Source organism: Malus sylvestris, chromosome 10, assembly GCF_916048215.2.
Source record: "Malus sylvestris chromosome 10, drMalSylv7.2, whole genome shotgun sequence".
NCBI lineage: Eukaryota > Viridiplantae > Streptophyta > Magnoliopsida > Rosales > Rosaceae > Malus > Malus sylvestris.
The window spans coordinates 9523736-9541993 of NC_062269.1; the positions used below are offsets into that span (position 1 = coordinate 9523736).

The 18258-nt window shown below is 40.5% G+C and overlaps 1 protein-coding gene across 1 annotated transcript in view; it reads left to right on the top strand.

The window, feature by feature from the left end:
• Window positions 1-10081, top strand: part of LOC126585425 (uncharacterized) — an 88335-nt gene extending 78254 nt beyond the window's left edge. Inside the window, exon 2 of the mRNA XM_050249857.1 lies at window positions 9610-10081. Coding sequence (XP_050105814.1) covers window positions 9610-10025 — 416 coding nt within the window. The 3' untranslated portion in view covers window positions 10026-10081. The remainder of the gene's footprint in view (window positions 1-9609) is intronic.
• The last annotated feature ends 8177 nt before the right edge of the window (window positions 10082-18258 follow it).

Here is an 18258-nt window from a genome sequence, read left to right on the forward strand (position 1 = left end):
TGGAGAAGGCGGGGCTGCCTCTTCAACAAGGTTCAAGTCAAAACGACGGTCGGAAGGGCCAGACATTTTCAAAGGTGTTGAAGAGAGAAGAGGTCGGACAAATCAAGATCTTAGAAGTGCAAGAATGAAGCTTCTACTGGTGGAGATTCAAGTGTGCTTTGGAACTTAATGCCAGCCCCTATAAAAATCTGCACTCGACGGAGCTTCAGAAATCAAAGAGGCGCCTGCTCAGAAATCGAAGAGGCGTTTGCTTTCTCAAAAGTTGGGCTGCTTAGAGATCACGAGGGTTAATCTCAGAAATCGAAGAGCCGTTTGCTTTCTCAAAAGTTGGGCTGCTCAAAGACCACGAAGGCCGATCTCAGAAATCGAAGAGGCGCTCGCTTTCTCAAAAGCTGGGCTCCCTAGAGACCACGAGGGCCGATCTCAGAAATCGAAGAGGCACCTACTTTTCCAGCCTTGTCAGCACCTGTCACACGCACACTCAGCTTTGCGGAAATTATGGGCATTCTGTCAAAGACTTCTGGGGAAGTAGAAAACACATGAATCTTACTGTTCAATCACCCACTTCCCACACGCAACAATAGCTCATGGGTACCACAGATAACTTTGCCAAAGTTCTCTGCCAAAGTTGAGCACGTGAAGCTTGCAGCTCCCACTACATCGCTCTGACCAAGAAGGGTAAAAGAATAGCAAAGAAACAACACTAACAAAGTTTAGACCCATAAATTTTGAAGGTCTAGCTACCATATTATTACCCACAAGGGTAAAGGAACAGTACCACTGCTGGATAATTGGAAAGTCCATGTATGTCAACCTCTGTGCTTCGTGGCAAGGTAGACTAGCAAACATGCCCAACCTTTACTCACATTCGAGAAAACACTCCCAATAAGATTGCTTGCTCCAAAATCGAAGAGGCACCGTCCTCCGAATCTAAAGAGCCAGACTCCCAACATGACTACTTTCTTAAAAATCGAAGAGAGGGTAAAGGAACAGTACCATTGCTGGATAATTGGAAAGTCCCTGTGTGTCAACCTCTGTGCTTCGTGGCAAGGTAGACTAGCAAACATGCCCAACCTTTACTCACATTCGAGAAAACACTCCCAACAAGATTGCTTGCTCCAAAATCGAAGAGGCACCGCCCTCCGAATCTCGAGAGCCACTCTCCCAACATGATTACTTTCTCAAAAATCGAAGAGACACTGCTCCCCGAATCTCGAGAGCCAGACCCCCAGCATGATTGCTTTCTCAAAAATCGGTGAGGCACCGTTCTCCGAATCAATCGAAGAGGCGCTCGCTTTCTCAAAAGCTGGGCTGCTCAGAGACCACGAGGGCCGATCTCAGAAATCAAAGAGGCACCTACTTTTCTAGCCTTGTCAGCACCTGTCACACGCACACTCAGCTTTGCAGAAATTATGGGCATTCTGTCGAAGACTTCTAGTGAAGTAGAAAGCACATGAATCTTACTGTTCAATCACCCACTTCCCACACGTAACAATAACTCATGGGTACCACAGATCACTTTGCCAAAGTTGAGCACGTGAAGCTTGCAGCTCCCACTACATCGCTCTGACCAAGAAAGGTAAAAGAATAGCAAAGAAACAGCACTAACAAAGTTTAGACACATAAATTTTGAAGGTCTAGCTACCGTATTATTACCCACAAGGGTAAAGGAACAGTACCACTGCTGGATAATTGGAAAGTCCCTGTGTGTCAACCTCTGTGCTTCGTGGCAAGGTAGACTAGCAAACATGCCCAACCTTTACTCACATTCGAGAAAACAGTCCCAACAAGATTGCTTGCTCCAAAATCGAAGAGGCACCGTCCTCCGAATCTCGAGAGCTAGACTCCCAACATGACTACTTTCTCAAAATCGAAGAGAGGGTAAATGAACAGTACCATTGCTGGATAATTGGAAAGTCCCTATGTGTCAACCTTTGTGCTTCGTGGCAAGGTAGACTAGCAAACATGTCCAACCTTTACTCACATTCGAGACAACACTCCCAACAAGATTGCTTGCTCCAAAATCGAAGAGGCACCGCCCTCCGAATCTCGAGAGCCAGACTCCCAACATGATTACTTCCTCAAAAATCGAAGAGACACTGCTCTCCGAATCTCGAGAGTCAGACCCCCAACATGATTGCTTTCTCAAAAATCGAAGAGGCATCGTTCTCCGAATCTCGAGAGCCAGATACCACAGACCACTTTTTCAAAGTGCTCTGACAGAGTTAAAACATGTGAAACTGGCAGCTCCCACTACCGTGCTATGACCAAGCAGGGTAAAGGAATAGCATTACTACTTGTTGTTAGGGAGACTCCTATATATGTCGACCTCCATCCCCAACGGACAGGCAGACCTGCAAAAATGCTCAACCCTTCATCATATCTGAGAGGGCACTCCCAACAAAGCCTTTCGAAATATTCAGCTTTCTTTCCCCCCGATAATACCTCTGCAAACAAGCTATACTAGAGCAAGAATATCTCATATCATCAGGGTTAAAAGCAAGAGTATCCCATATCATGCTTTTTCCCTGTTTTTTCTTTTGGCCTTGTTTTTACCTGCAAGACAAGGAGAAAGAGAGCAATCAGTCAGCACTTGGAATCAAGCTTCCAGCCAGGAACTGACTGCCTGGAACCCCTTACCTGATTACTTACCTGCCATTGCTCTCGAGTACTCATCTTCAACATCTTATGTTTCCAGGGAAGATTCCGCATCTGCTTGAGGAACAGATAGGGCAAGTGCGAAGGATACAAGGAAGCATGTGGAGACAAGCGTAACAGCACACGTGCCGATACATCCATTACTCTGTCAAAAGCAAAAGTATCCCATATCAGCAGGGTGGAACGTACTCTAGATTTGATGGACTTGTTTTGACCCTCAAATTCTTCAGTCGGCCTTATACTCTGGAGGAAACCAGAAAACCCTCCAGCTCAGTTCAAGAATAAGCCTGTGGAAAGTTACTTCTTCAAAAGCAAAAGTATCTCATATCATCTCTTCTCATTTTTCTTCTCTTTATCCTTCATGCTGCTGCAAGATGGGGAGAAGGTGAACAATCAGTCTGAGCTCTGATTGCTTACCTTGTCTGTCACCTCTTTCAGCAGACCCCCTAGCTCGGCGACTTGGGGGACTCCTACTACATGGTTTGTATCGCGCTTGACCAAGCCTGAAACTACAAGTAAGCTTCAAGTGAAATTGATACATTACCTTGTGCATCTCCACCAGTTAAAGATACCACCCTTGGATGGAGGAAGAGTACTTCCAGAGAAGATGCCACATCTACCTATGAGACAGATAAGGCAAGTCAAGACGACACCACACTCCGATACTTAGAAGTTTCGTGATTACGAGATCATTCTCCCACAATATTTCCTAATGTCATTTGTACTAAATCATTCACTCGTACTCACTAAAGGAGAGCTTGAACCTATATACTTGTGTAAACCCTTCACAATTAATGAGAACTCTTCTATTCCGTGGACGTAGCCAATCTGGGTGAACCACGTACATCTTGTGTTTGCTTTCCTATCTCTATCCATTTATATACTTATCCACACTAATGACCGGAGCAATCTAGCGAAGATCACAAAAAGCGACCGTTTTCGTTACCTATGATCTATCTTGCAAGAGAACGGAGAATTAGATGGAGATCTCAACCATAGAATACGAGCTGGATGGAAAGAGTGCATCCGGCGTGTTGTGTGACCGTCGTAGGCCACTGAAGCTCAAGGGAAAATTTTATAGGACGGCAATAAGGCCAGCGATGTTGTATGGCAGAGAATGTTGGGTGGTGAAGCATCAACACGTACACAAAATGGGTGTAGCGGAGATGAGGATGCTTCGTGGGATGTGTGGGCACACGAGAAAGGATAAGATTGGGAATGAGGATATCCGAGGTACAGTAGGAGTAGCCGAAATTGTAGGAAAGATGAGAGAAAATCGGCTCTGGTGATTTGGACATGTGCAAAGAAGGCCGACTGACGCTCCGGTTCGAAGATGTGACTACGGGACAGAGGTTCAGGGCCGAAGGGGTAGAGGAAGACCTAGGAAAACTTTGGAAGAGACTCTAAGAAAAGACTTAGAGTACTTGGATCTAACGGAGGACATGACACAAAACCGAGCGCAATGGCGTTCTAGGATTCATATAGCCGACCCCACTTAGTGGGAAAAGGCTTTGTTGTTGTTGTTGTTGTTGTTGTTGTTGTTGTTCGTTTTGTTTCGACTTTTCTTTAACAGCGTAGGCACACAAAACCAATCAAATTCATTCACCTACTTACGCCACAAAAGCATGAATATTTTGTTTCAAATTTCAATCCCAAAAAACAGAACCAATCAAATTCATTCACCAATTGATGCACAAAGCACACACCCTTGAAACTCAATCCCTATTATTGCATTCATATATCCTACGCATATAGTACAATGAAACATCAATATTAATCGCTAAAAAAACGTTGCTGCTATCTCAGCTAATTCCTAATCCAACAGTACATATTTTCTCTAACAACAAATCTTTTCCCTTTCCACCACTTTTCACTTGTGTCATTATCTCAGTAGAGAGGGTGATGGCAAACGAATGACAAAATAAAAAATTTAAAAAAAAAATCCCAACTACCAGATTCAGTCAAATGCATACAAAATAAAAAACCACTACCAAAGTAAGAAATTTAATCAAGAAATTCCACAACAGTAACTAATTTCCTTTACCTAGGCTGATTAAACTAACCTAACAAACTTCTCTTGCTAAAAATTCATGATTACAACTTATTTTCTAGAATCTCCAAATAGAAAGTTAACCTCCAAACATTTGAATGACCCGAACAAATTCCTCATGCAGCACCAAGTTCCCAAGAGCAATTCCTTGACAATGATTCAAAGTGAAATAAAGAGAATTCAACATAGAAACTTCTATAATTTCACATGTTTCCTAAAATTACTATGCTATGTTTTCATAGAAGGGGAAACTTGTTCTAAAGTCCAAGAGCAATATCAAAGTGCTATTTGCCCCAATTCAAGAAGCAGAAATCGCACTAATACTAAATATCCATACAAAAATATCTTCATTTGAGCAAAATCCCCCTAAATTTAGCATCCACTGTTTTCATACATTCATAAATTCATTGCTGACAACAAAATATAATATAAAAAAATAAGGTCAAAAATGGACCAACAGGACCTCTTGCATTCAAAATTTTGAACCAAAAGTCAAATAATTTCAACAAAAAATTGATATTTTGGATTTCCAATTTCATATCCTTTCAAGAAAAGATCAAAAAACTAAAATTTTAACACTCCCAAAAACTGAAAATCCAATCTTTGGGAGAAATCCATGAGAGCATGCAGTTGTATCATTCAAAATATATTCCTTACCTCAACAAATTGGATTAACCAGCAGAGCTAATTATTATGTAATTACACATCTAGAGCTATCAGCTATAGAGAATCTTTTATCTTCAACCTTAAATATTACTCCCTTAATTAGTGCTTCTTTTCAGATCACAACATTGAATACGATTAATTAGGTGCTACATCGATGGTGATTTGTGAGGACCACTATGCTAATAAATTCTACAATGCAATTTCAAGATTGCAACAACTCGAAACCCTAGCAAAACGATCAATCGAAGCAAGAAAGAGACCTCAAGAGCGGGGATCATTTTTCTTTGAATATGAATCCGCATCATGTACCCAACTACGATATAAATCCTCATAAATCCATTTCTGGAAAGTACTAAAATATCAAAACAAATATGTGTGTGTGTGTGTGTGTGTATCAGCATGAATATGAGGCATTGAATGGTAAATTGGATGAGCAACCTCATCTTCGCTACACCCATTTTATGTACGTGTTGATACTTCAATGTCCAACATTCTGTGCCATACAGCATCGCCGGCCTTATTGCCGTCCTATAAAATTTTCCCTTGAGTTTCAGTGGCCTACGATGGTCACACAACACGTCGGATGCACTCTTCCACTTCATCCATCCAGCTTGTATTCTATGGTTGAGATCTCCATCTAATTATCCGTTCTTTTGCAAGATAGATCCTAGGTAGTGAAAACAGTCGCTCTTTGGTATTTCCTGATCTCCAATCCTCACCCCTAACTCATTTTGGCCTCCATTTGCACTAAACTTGCACTTCATATATTCTGTCTTTGATCGACTTAGGCGAAAACCTTTAGATTCCAACACTGCTCTCCAGAGGTTAAGCTTCGCATATACCCTTTCCTGAGTTTCATCTATCAACACTATATCGTTTGCGAAAAGCATACACCAAGGAATATCATCTTGAATATGTCATGTTAACTCATCCATTACCAACGCAAAAATGTAAAGACTTAAGGATTGTTGATGCACAAAATCAGTGAGGACTTTGGTACAACACAAAAAATTAAGTTTGTGATCTTCGCTAGATTGCTCCGATCATTAGTGTGGATAAGTATGTAAATGGATAGAGACAGGAAAGCAAACACAAGATGTACGTGGTTCACCCAGATTGGCTACGTCCACGGAGTAGAGGAGTTCTCATTAAATGTGAAGGGTTTACACAAGTACATAGGTTCAAGCTATCCTTTAGTGAGTACAAGTGAATGATTTAGTACAAATGACATTAGGAAATATTGTGGGAGAATGATCTCGTAATCACGAAACTTCTAAGTACCGAAGTGTGGTATCGTCTTCACTTGCCTTATCTGTCTCATAGGTAGATGTGGCATCTTCTCTGGAAGTACTCTTCCTCCATCCAGGGGTGGTATCTTTAACTGGTGGAGATGCAAAAGGTAATGTATCAATTTCACTTGAAGCTTACTTGTAGTTTCAGGCTTGGTCAAGTACGATACAAACCATGTAGTAGGAGTCCCCCAAGTCGTCGAGCTAGGGGATCTGCTGAAAGAAGTGAAAGACAAGGTAAGCAATCAGAGATCCAAGCAATTAGTCCCAGATCAGAAGTTTGATTTCGAGTTCCGGCTGATTGTTCTCATTCTCCCTATCTTGCAGGCAGCATGAAGGATAAAGAGAAGAAAAATGAGAAGATATGATATGAGATACTTTTGCTTTTGAAAAAGTAACTTTCCACAGACTTATTCTTGAACTGGGCTGGAGGATTTTCTGGTTTCCTCCAGAGTATAAAGCCGACTGAAGAATTTGAGGGTCAAAACAAGTCCATCAAATCTAGAGTACGTTCGACCTTGATGATATGGGATACTTTTGCTGTTGACAAAGTAGTGGATGTATCGGCACATGTTCTGTTATGCTTGTCTCCACATGCTTCCTTGTATCATTCTCACTTGCCCTATCTGTTCCTCAAGCACATGTGGTATCTTCCCTAGAAGCATAAGATGTTGAAGATGAATACTCGAGAGCAATGCCAGGTAAGTAATCAGGTAAGGGGTTCCAGGCAATCAGTTGCTGACTAGAAGCTTGATTCCAAGTGCTGACTGATTGCTCTATTTCTCCTTATCTTGCAGGTAAGAATAAGGCCAAAGGAAAAGACAGGGAAAAAACATGATATAAGATACTCTTGCTTTTAACCCTGATGATATGAGATATTCTTACTCATGTGTAGCTTGTTTGCAGAGGTATTATCGGGGGGGAAAGAAAGCTGAGTATTTCGAGAGGCTTCGTTGGGAGTGCCCTCTCAGATATGAGGAAGGGTTGAACATTTTTGCAAGTTTGCCTGTCCATTGAGGATAGAGGTCGACATATATAGGAGTCTCCCTAATAACAAGTAGTAATGCTATTCCTTTACCCTACTTGGTCATAGCACAGTAGTGGGAGTTGCCAGCTTCACGTGTTTTAACTCTGTCAGAGCACTTTGAAAAAGTGGTCTGTGGTATCTGGAAAGCTGATGTTGCATGTGAAGATTATAGACAAGCTTTATCCAAGGAAATCTGGCTCTCGAAGTTGAGAAAGCGGTGCCTCTTCGATTTTTGAAGGATCTGGCTCTCGAGATTCGGAGAACGGTGCCTCTTCGATTTTTGAGAAAGCAATCTTGCTGGGAGTCTGGCTCTCGAGATTCGGAGAGCGGTGTCTTTTTGATTTCTGATAAAGTAATCATGTTGGGAGTCTGGCTCTCGAGATTCGAAGGACGGTGCCTTTTCGATTTTAGAAGAAGCAATCTTGTTGGGAGTGTTTTCTCGAATGTGAGTAAATGTTAGGCATGTTTGCTAGTCTACCTTGCTACGGAGCACAAAGGTTGACACACAGGGACTTTCCAATTATCCAGCAGCGGTGATGTTCCTTTACCCTTGTGGGTAATAATATGGTAGCTAGACCTTTAAAATATATGTGTCTAAACTTTATTAGTGTTGTTTCTTTGCTATTCTTTTACCCTTCTTGGTCATAGTGATGTAGTGGAAGCTGCAAGCTTCACGTGTCTAAACTTCGTCAGAGATCTTTGGCAAAGTTATCTGTGGTACCCATGAGCTGATGTTGCGTGTGGAAAGTTGATGATTGAACATTAAGATTCACATGCTTTCTACTTTACCAGAAATCTTCGACAGAATGCTCGTAATTTCCGCAAAGCTGAGTGTGCATGTGACAGGTGCTGACAAGGCTGAAAAAGTAAGTGCCTCTTCAATTTCTGAGATCGACCCTCGTGGTCTCTGAGCAGCCCCGCTTTTGAGAAAGCAAGCGCCTCTTCGATTTCTGAGATCGGCCTTCGTGGTCTTTGAGCAGCCCAGCTTTTGAGAAAGCAAACACGTCTTCGATTTCTGAGATCGGCCCTCGTGGTCTCTGTGCAGCCCAGCTTTTGAGAAAGCAAACGCCTCTTCGATTTCTGAAGCTCCGTCGAGTGCAGATTTTTATAGAGGCTGGCATTAAGTTCCAAAGCACACTTGAATCTCCACCAGTAGAAGCTCCCTTCTTTGCACTTCTAAGATCTTAATTTGTCCGACCTCTTCTCTCTTCAACACCTTTCAAAATGTTTGGCCCCTTCGACCGTCGTTTTAACTTGAACCTTGTTGAAGAGGCAGCCACGCCTTCTTTAGACAAGGCTGAAAAAGTAAGTGCCTTTTCGATTTCTGAGATTGGCCCTCGTGGTCTCTGAGCAGCCCAACTTTTGAGAAAGCAAGCGCCTCTTCGATTTCTGAGATCGGCATTCGTGGTCTTTGAGCAGCCCAGCTTTTGAGAAAGCAAACGCGTCTTCGATTTTTGAGATCGGCCCTCGTGGTCTCTGTGCAGCCCAGCTTTTGAGAAAGCAAATGCCTCTTCGATTTTTGAAGCTCCGTCGAGTGCAGATTTTTATAGAGGCTGGCATTAAGTTCCAAAACACACTTGAATCTCCACCAGTAGAAGCTCCCTTCTTGCACTTCTAAGATCTTGATTTGTCTGACCTCCTCTCTTCAACACCTTTGAAAATGTCTGGCCCCTCCGACCGTCGTTTTGACTTGAACCTTGTTGAAGAGGAAGCCACGCCTTCTCCAGACAACATATGGCGCCCATCCTTCTTATCCCTTACTGGTCTTCTTACCGTTGGGGATTCCGTGATGAAGAATGATATGATCGCTGTGGTGGTGGCCAGGAACCTTCTCACTCCCAAAGATAACAGACTACTTTCCAAACGGTCTGATGAGTTGGCTGTTAAGGATTCTCTGGCTCTTAGTGTTCAGTGTGGAGGTTCTGTGGCTAATATGGCCCAACGCCTATTTGCTCGAACCCGCCAAGTTGAATCATTGGCGGCTGAAGTAATGAGTCTCAAACAGGAGATTAGAGGGCTCAAGCATGAAAATAAACAATTGCACTGGCTCACACATGACTATGCTACAAACATGAAGAGGAAGCTTGACCAGATGAAGGAATCTGATGGTCAGATTTTACTTGATCATCAGAGGTTTGTGGGTTTGTTCCAAAGGCATTTATTGCCTTCGTCTTCTGAGGGTGTACTACGTAATGAAGCTCCAAATGATCAACTTCCGATGCCTCCTCCTTCTAGGGTTTTGTCCAGTACTGAGGCTCCGAATGATCCCCTTCCGGTGCCTTCTCTTTCTGGGGCTCTACCGACTGCTGAGACTTCTCCTAAGCAACCTTTGTGAAGGCTCCCTCTTGTTTGTTTATTTTGACTCATGTATATGTACATATTTGTAACTTATCGGAGATATCAATAAATAAGTTTTGCTTCATTTCAACGTATTATGTTAAATACACCAAAGCCTTCTTCACTAAGTTCTTTGAATTTTTCTTTTGTTGAAGCTTGTATGTTGAAGCTTTGTGAGTGGAGCATGTAGGTTGAGGTAGTATTCCCTTAATTTCCCTAGTGAGGAAAACTTCTCGATTGGAGACTTGAAAAATCCAAGTCATTGAGTGGGGTTGGCTATATGAATCTTAGAACACCATTGTGCTCGGTCCTGTATCATGTCCTCCATTAGATCCAAGTACTCTAAGTCTTTTCTTAGAGTCTCTTCCAAAGTTTTCCTAGGTCTTCCTCTACCCCTTCGGCCCTGAACCTCTGTCCCGTAGTCGTATCTTCTAACCAGAGCGTCAGTAGGCCTTCTTTGCACATGTCCAAACCACCGTAACTAATTTTCTCTCAACTTTCCTACAATTTCGGCTACTCCTACTTTACCTCGGATATCCTCATTCCTAATCTTATCATTTCTCGTGTGCCCACACATCCAACGAAGCACCCTCATCTCCGCTACACCCATTTTATGTACGTGTTGATGCTTCACCGCCCAACATTCTGTGCCATACAGCATTGCCAGCCTTATTGCCGTCCTATAAAATTTTTCCTTGAGCTTCAGTGGCATACGACGGTCACACAACATGCCAGATGAACACTTCCACTTCATCCATCCAGCTTGTATTCTATGGTTGAGATCTTCATCTAATTCTCCGTTCTTTTGCAAGATAGATAATAGTTAGCGAAAACGGTCGCTCTTTGGTATTTCCTGATCTCCGATCCTCACCCTAACTCATTTTGGCCTTCATTTGCACTGAACTTGCACTCCATATATTCTGTCTTTGATCGGCTTAGGCGAAGACCTTTAGATTCCAACACTTCTCTCCAAAGGTTAAGCTTCGCATTTACCCCTTCCTGAGTTTCATTTATCAACACTATATCGTCTGCAAAAAGCATACACCAAGGAATATCATCTTGAATATGTCCTGTTAACTCATCCATTACCAACACAAAAAGGTAAGGACTTAAGGATGAGCCTTGATGTAATCCTACAGTTATGGGGAAGCTTTCAGTTTGTCATTCATGAGTTCTTACGGCAATCTTTGTTCATTCATACATATCTTTTATAGCTTAGATATATGCTACTCGTACTTCTTTCTTCTCTAAAATCCTCCAAAGAATGTCTCTTGGGACCCTGTCATACGCTTTTTCCAAATCTATAAAGACCATGTGTAAATCCTTTTTCCCATCTCTATATATTTCCATCAATCTTCATAAGAGATAAATTGTCTCCATGGTTGAGCACCCTGGCATGAACCCGAATTGGTTGTCCGAAACCCGTGTCTCTTGCCTCAATATATGCTTAATGACTCTCTCCCAGAGCTTCATTGTATGACTCATTAGCTTAATACCCCTATAGTTCATGCAATTTTGTACGTCGCCCTTATTCTTGTAGATAGACACCAAAGTGCTCTTTCACCACTCATTTGGCATCTTCTTCGTTTTCAAAATCCTATTGAAAAGGTCAATGAGCCATGCTATACCTGTCTCTCCCAAGACTTTCCACACTTCGATCGGTATATCGTCTGGGCCCACTGCTTTTCTATGCTTCATCTTTTTCAAAGCTACAACCACTTCTTCCTTCCTGATTCGACGATAAAATAAGTAGTTTCTACACTCTTCTGAGTTACTCAACTCCCCTAAAGAAGTACTCCTTTCATGTCCTTCATTGAAAAGATTATGAAAATAATCTCTCTATCTGTCTTTGACCGCGTTCTCTGTAGCAAGAACCTTTCCATCCTCATCCTTGATGCACCTCACTTGGTTTAGGTCCCTTGTCTTCTTTTCCCTTGCTCTAGCTAGTTTATAGATATCCAACTCTCCTTCTTTTGGTATCTAGTCGCTTATACATATCGTCATAAGCCGCTAACTGAGCTTCTCTCACAGCTTTCTTCGCCTCTTGCTTCGCTCTTCTATACCTTTCACCATTTTCATCGGTCCTATCTTTGTATAAGGCTTTACAACATTCCTTCTTAGCCTTCACCTTTGTTTGTACCTCCTCATTCCACCACCAAGATTCCTTTTGGTGTGTAGCAAAACCCTTGGACTCTCCTAATATCTCTTTTGCTACTTTTCGGATACAACTAGCCATGGAATCCCACCTTTGGCTAGCTTCCCCCTCTCTATCTCACACACACTGGGTGATTACTTTCTCTTTGAAAATGACTTGTTTTTCTCCTTTTAGATTCCACCATCTAGTCCTTGGGCATTTCCAAGTCTTGTTCTTTTTTCTCTCTTTTGATATGTACATCCATCACCAACAAGCGATGTTGATTAGCCAAGCTCTCTCCCGGTATAACTTTGCAATCCTTACAAATTATACAATCCCCTTTCCTCATTAGAAGAAAATCTATTTGTGTTTTTGACGACCCACTTTTGTAGGTGATCACATGTTCTTCTCTCTTCTTAAAGAAGGTGTTGGCTGAGAAAAGATCATATGCCATTGCGAAATCCAAGATAGCTTCCCCATCCTCGTTTCTCTCCCCAAAACCATGGCCACCATGAAAACCTCCATAGTTGCCTGTCTCCCTACCCACGGGTCCATTTAAATCTCCTCCTATACATAACTTCTCCGTCTGAGCAATTCCTTGCACCAAGTCTCCAAGGTCTTCCTAAAATTTCTCCTTCGAACTCGTATCCAACCCTACTTGAGGTGTATACGCACTAATCACATTGATGAGTTCTTATCCTATTACAATCTTAATTGCCATGATTTTATCTCCTACCCTCTTGACATCTACAACATCTTGTGTCAAGGTCTTGTCCACGATGATGCCAACACCGTTTCTAGTTTTATTTATGCCCGAATACCAAAGTTTAAACCCTGAGTTTTCTAGATCCTTTGCCTTAAGACCAACCCACTTAGTTTCTTGTAGGCACATAATATTTATCCTTCTCCTCACCATAACTTCCACTACTTCCATAGATTTTCCCGTTAAGGTTCCTATATTCCACCTTCCTAAATGCATTATACTCTCTTAAACTCTACCCTTCTGTCCTAGCTTCTTCACCCTCCCTCGTCTAATAGGATCAAAGTACTTCTTTTGTGTGTCCTGTGTAAAGTTGATAGGAGCATATGCTCCCAAGCAACTTTGAGTGTAGTCGTTCGAAAAGAAGTTTCTATGGCCCCCTTGCTCATTTAACACTGCATCCGGGTGCCGATGGAGATACAGCGACCCTTACTCACTTATCACTGTGCTCGGGCCACACAGCACGGCACTTACGGGTGACGCCCTAGCTTTAGCGTGATTTCGTTCTGGATTCATTTTCATAAGGATTCGACGTAACCGAGGAGTGCCGGCTGTCGACTACCTGACGCCCTCCCCTTCCTCCTTTATCCGGGCTTGGGACCGGCAATGTAAGATAAACTTACACAGGCAGAATTAGGTATAAGCTTAAGAACGCAAGAAATTGGAACCTTCCAAAAGCGCAGAGAGAGAGAAAATACAATTGGGGGTATATTTTGGAACTCACGATAGGAGTTTTGAAGGAGGCACAGAGAGAAGATCTGCGAGGCAGATTTAATCATGATGGAACAAGGTTGTACAATTACTGTGAAAATTAAAACTCAATTACCAAAAAATATATGATAGAACTTGAGCATTTCCTAGTGAGAAAACCACCAAAAGAAAAAGAAGATATTAACTTCCATAAACACATTCCTCTTATGAACTCGAAAAACGATATTGAATTGTAAGTATAGTCTTGTATGATAGTTTCCTAAGGTCTCTTAATCTCAAAACAACCTCTCTGCTGTAAATAATGGTCAAGCCTATAGCCCAAAATTAGTAGTAGGATTCTAGGCATGAATCCATCAACTATCGAACGCCACCCGATCTACCAAGAACAAATCACACTTTTTTTCAATGGTGACGATGAATTTTCAGAAGTTACACAAGATTTTTTATCAATTGAAAAGACAATGGTCATATAAACATCAAAATCCAACAGAAACACAAAGCAACATACCAGTTCTCTATCTTCTATGCTGTTTTCAGGTGGATCTTCCTAACTCATCCTAGAAAACCGTGCATATAGTTCATCTACAAGCATCATCCCACAACCAGAGTTCATGAAATTTCTAAAGAAAATAAATCCGTTAGCAATTTAGAGAAATTAGAGGACCAAATCATATTAAATCTGAGTTAAATGAGCAAAGGTACACCAATTAAATAAGATACTAAACACATTTTGAATCTATGAAATAGAAGAAGAATTAAATGAGGACCAAATCCTTTTCCTCTCCCTTCTCTCACTCTATTTCAATTGCTTTCAAATGACAAACAAATACAACCACCATACATATAATCACATTTTCGGTTCCCCCAAGAACTAAAGTTGAAAAACAAAGTAGACTTCCAAAATCAAAATAATTTATTTTACCATGCTCAACGTGCTGGAAACCCAAAAGAAAAAAAAAACAGAAATGAAAGCAAAGGGAATAACTTCAATCACAAATGGACTTAAAGCACTCAATTCAGTGAATTCATTAATCTTCTATCCTTTTTTCCCTCAATTTTCTTGGAAACCAAATAGAAAATTAGAATTGAGTTAAACGTTATTCAAAAGGGACAAAAGTGCCAATTCCCTATCACTCAATTTCTAATATCAAACAAACAAAATTAATCCAAACTCAAAACAACATTAAACATAAATATTCAAACTTTACTACCTTTTAGCTCTCTAATTTACTCTCAATATACACGAACAAAGTTGAGGATTCACTTTATGATAGCCATCCAACCGAAATCACACAAAATCAATAAATCATTGACAAAAACACTCATGGAGTTCGAATTAAATATGTAATTGTTGGATCATTTGCTTCTGTATGTGGAATGAATTCCTTTTATTTTCTTTTGAGATAAATATAAAGTTTCAACATATCCAATTCCAATTCGCACATATCCAAATTCCAATTCAATAAACCACACATTCAAATCAATTCAAACTAAATACCTACTATTCAATCACATATCCAATTCAAACTATATGGCTAACATTCAATAACATGTCCAATCTTTAAGCACATTTGACATAAAAAAAGTTGCATCTTTTTCACTATATGTTTTCAGACTTTAATCACATGAATTTAAGCAACAAAAGAAGGAACCAAAAGAAACAGAAAAGTACCTTAAGACATTCAAGGGTCGGAAAAGTGGTTGATTTGGACGGTCGGAAAAGTGGGTGTGTGTGTGCGTGTTGAGTAGAACTGCTTTTGTGATTTATGGCAGGTGGATATAGTAGACGAAACAGAGAAATTAAGGGAGGAAACATTGTATTACCTGTTCAAGCAAGGGAGGAAACACTTTGCAGCAACTTTAAAAGGATGCTTGTTCAAAGACATAAGCTATAATCAAAACCAAACAGAAAAATTCAATCTATTTCTAACAACAACAACCATAATTTCCTACCAAAAATAACATATCTCAACAGATTTGTTAGGAAACAATTCACAGCTATGCTCAATTCATTCAAAAGTAGGAAAAAATGGGGCACTTAAGCCACTAATTGTAACAGCAGAAAGAAAATTGAGCTACTAATTTGAAATGACATGTTTGATTCAATGAATAAGTAGAAAAACAATAGGATTTTTAGCTGCCTCATATAATCTTTTACGCAAAGCCTTAAAATGTTATGCTCAATTCAGTCAAAAGTTGGGAAAAATGGGGTTTTTGCAATGAAATTGCCATGTTTTGATTCAATAGTTTAGACCACATGGACAAAATTGAAATTGCATGCTTCATTCATTCAGAAGTAGGAAAAAAGTCGGATTTTTTGTTGGTTTACATAAATATTTTATAGGAGGTGTTAAAATGACATGCTTAATTCATTTAAAAGTACGGAAATGGGATTTTTTTTCAGTGAAATTGTCATGTTTTGGTTAAATGTTTTAGGAAAAATGGACAAAGAAGAAAGAAAACACAACATTTGGTTAAAAGTATTTTTTTTTTCCTTTTGATTTTGGCCAAAACAAACGGTTCTGTCTAAACAAAGTGTTAATGATCTTCTTCCCCTGGTTTGGTACTTTGCAAAATAGCACAATGGTGCAACACCACTGCTCAAGCGTGATTTCCGAATAGGTAATGCACAACAGACTAAAATTACAAAGAAATTTTAACCTAACATCAAATTTACCCAAACTCCAATCATTCCTCTGATTTGTTCCAAAAAATTACAAACACACTCTAATCTAACACTTATCAATGGGTTCCCAGACGTATAAAAAAAAATGATGACAAAAAGTCACCCAAAAATTAAGCTGCCAATCTCTCAAGTATGTACTTGATAAAAGTGAAGCATATACATATGTAAAATATGAATGAAATATGCAACAATTGTATAAAAACATGCATAAATGATAAACCAATCTTACAAACATGTTAAATAGACAAAAGGTATATAATAATAAAGAAGAAGAAGGAGAACGAAGTAGTAAAAATAGCAAGGAAATTGTTTTTGGCGGAAGGAGATTTACCCAAAAAATAAGAGGACCGGCAGAGACACTGCCAAATTTGCGACTGATCAACGAAGGAACCAAAATGAAAAATATCCTCTCAGCGAGGAAAACCTAGCACAGGATCAAAACCAACCCAAAACAAAATGGTTACAATTTCATCCAAATCAAGCAAAATGCAAAAGAAAAACCAAACACAACACATACCACCGTCGATCGCAACCCCAGAAATTGTGCGAAGCAATTTTACCATGGAGGAAAAAACACCCAAAACCCTAGGTTTATACAAATGGAAAACCTATTTCGGCGGAGAAGCTATAAATACTGAAAGACCAACACAACAGGAAGAAAAAGAGAAATGAAGAGGAAGTGGTATTATTAGACAGTGAAGAAAGCAGCAAAAAATACTTGTTTTGTTGTCCCAATTTAATAATTTAAAATCAAATCTTGCACTCCCAACTAAAACGTTGAAGAACCGAACCAGAATTAAACAGAAAAGAAAGCAGAAAAACCAACTGGTTTCTAAGCAAGTTCAAACCAGAAACAGTGAAATAAGGGAAAATTCGGTTCAAAAGGGACACTTAGCTTTGAAAGGAATTCAAACTGCCAGCTGGGAGAAATCTTCATCAATGCTTGCAGACCAAATCTCTGAAACCAACCCTAGGTTTAGGCGTCCCTTCCTGCTTCACCGTTTCTCTAAAGCAGAGCTCACCGAGAAAAAACAAAACCCAAATTCCGGGCAGCCCTACCTATTGCTTTGCTCATCCTACCTCTCCCTCTCTCCTCCAATTTTTCCTTCTACAAGTCCTCATCTCTCTTCTCTCTGGCATCGCACAACCCACCTCTCGTCTCTCTGCCATCGGACGACTCCTCTCTCTCTTCTTTCTCGCATCGCACCACACCTCCCCTATCTTCTCATGGGCTTCATTGCAGGCTAGGTCTGCCCGTGTCGGCCATCCATCCGAACAACCCAACCACAAACAAAACCCACCAACCCAATCACAGCCCAAACTCGCAAAAGCCCATACAACTAAACCTGGAAAAAAAAAAAACCCAGGTGAAATCCTTAAAGCAATGGCATTATTGTAATTAAACTGACACTATTCATTTCTACAGTGCCATTTCCATGCTTTCTTTAGACTAAAGTAATGACAAGCACCACCAATGATCGCTCTTTTCCAAATGTTAACTCACGCGTTGGCTTGCAACAAGGAAGGAAATCTATGAAAGGTCATAGTTGGTTTCAGAGCTAGTGCTCAGGTTAAGTGATTTCCAACCACCCACTAACGAGCGCCGCACTCGAATGGTGTCGACGAAGGAAACCAAGCAAGTAGCCATGCACGAATGTCATTTCTTCTCCATGTGTCAATTGGGATAGTGGAGAAGTAGTCTACGAGCCAAGTTTACTAGTACAAGTCATTTAATAATGGGACTGTGAAAAACTTAAATGGCAAAGACTTTTTGGGCTCAGTCATGACTTATATAAAAAAAAAATGAGTGCCCATTAGAAGTGGTCCAATCACGAGAATAGACTAGGATTACTTTATATTAAGAGTTCTTGTGACATACCAAATTTAAAGGGATATTACTCCAATGGACATAGCCCAATCTTATGGGGGGACCATTTAAA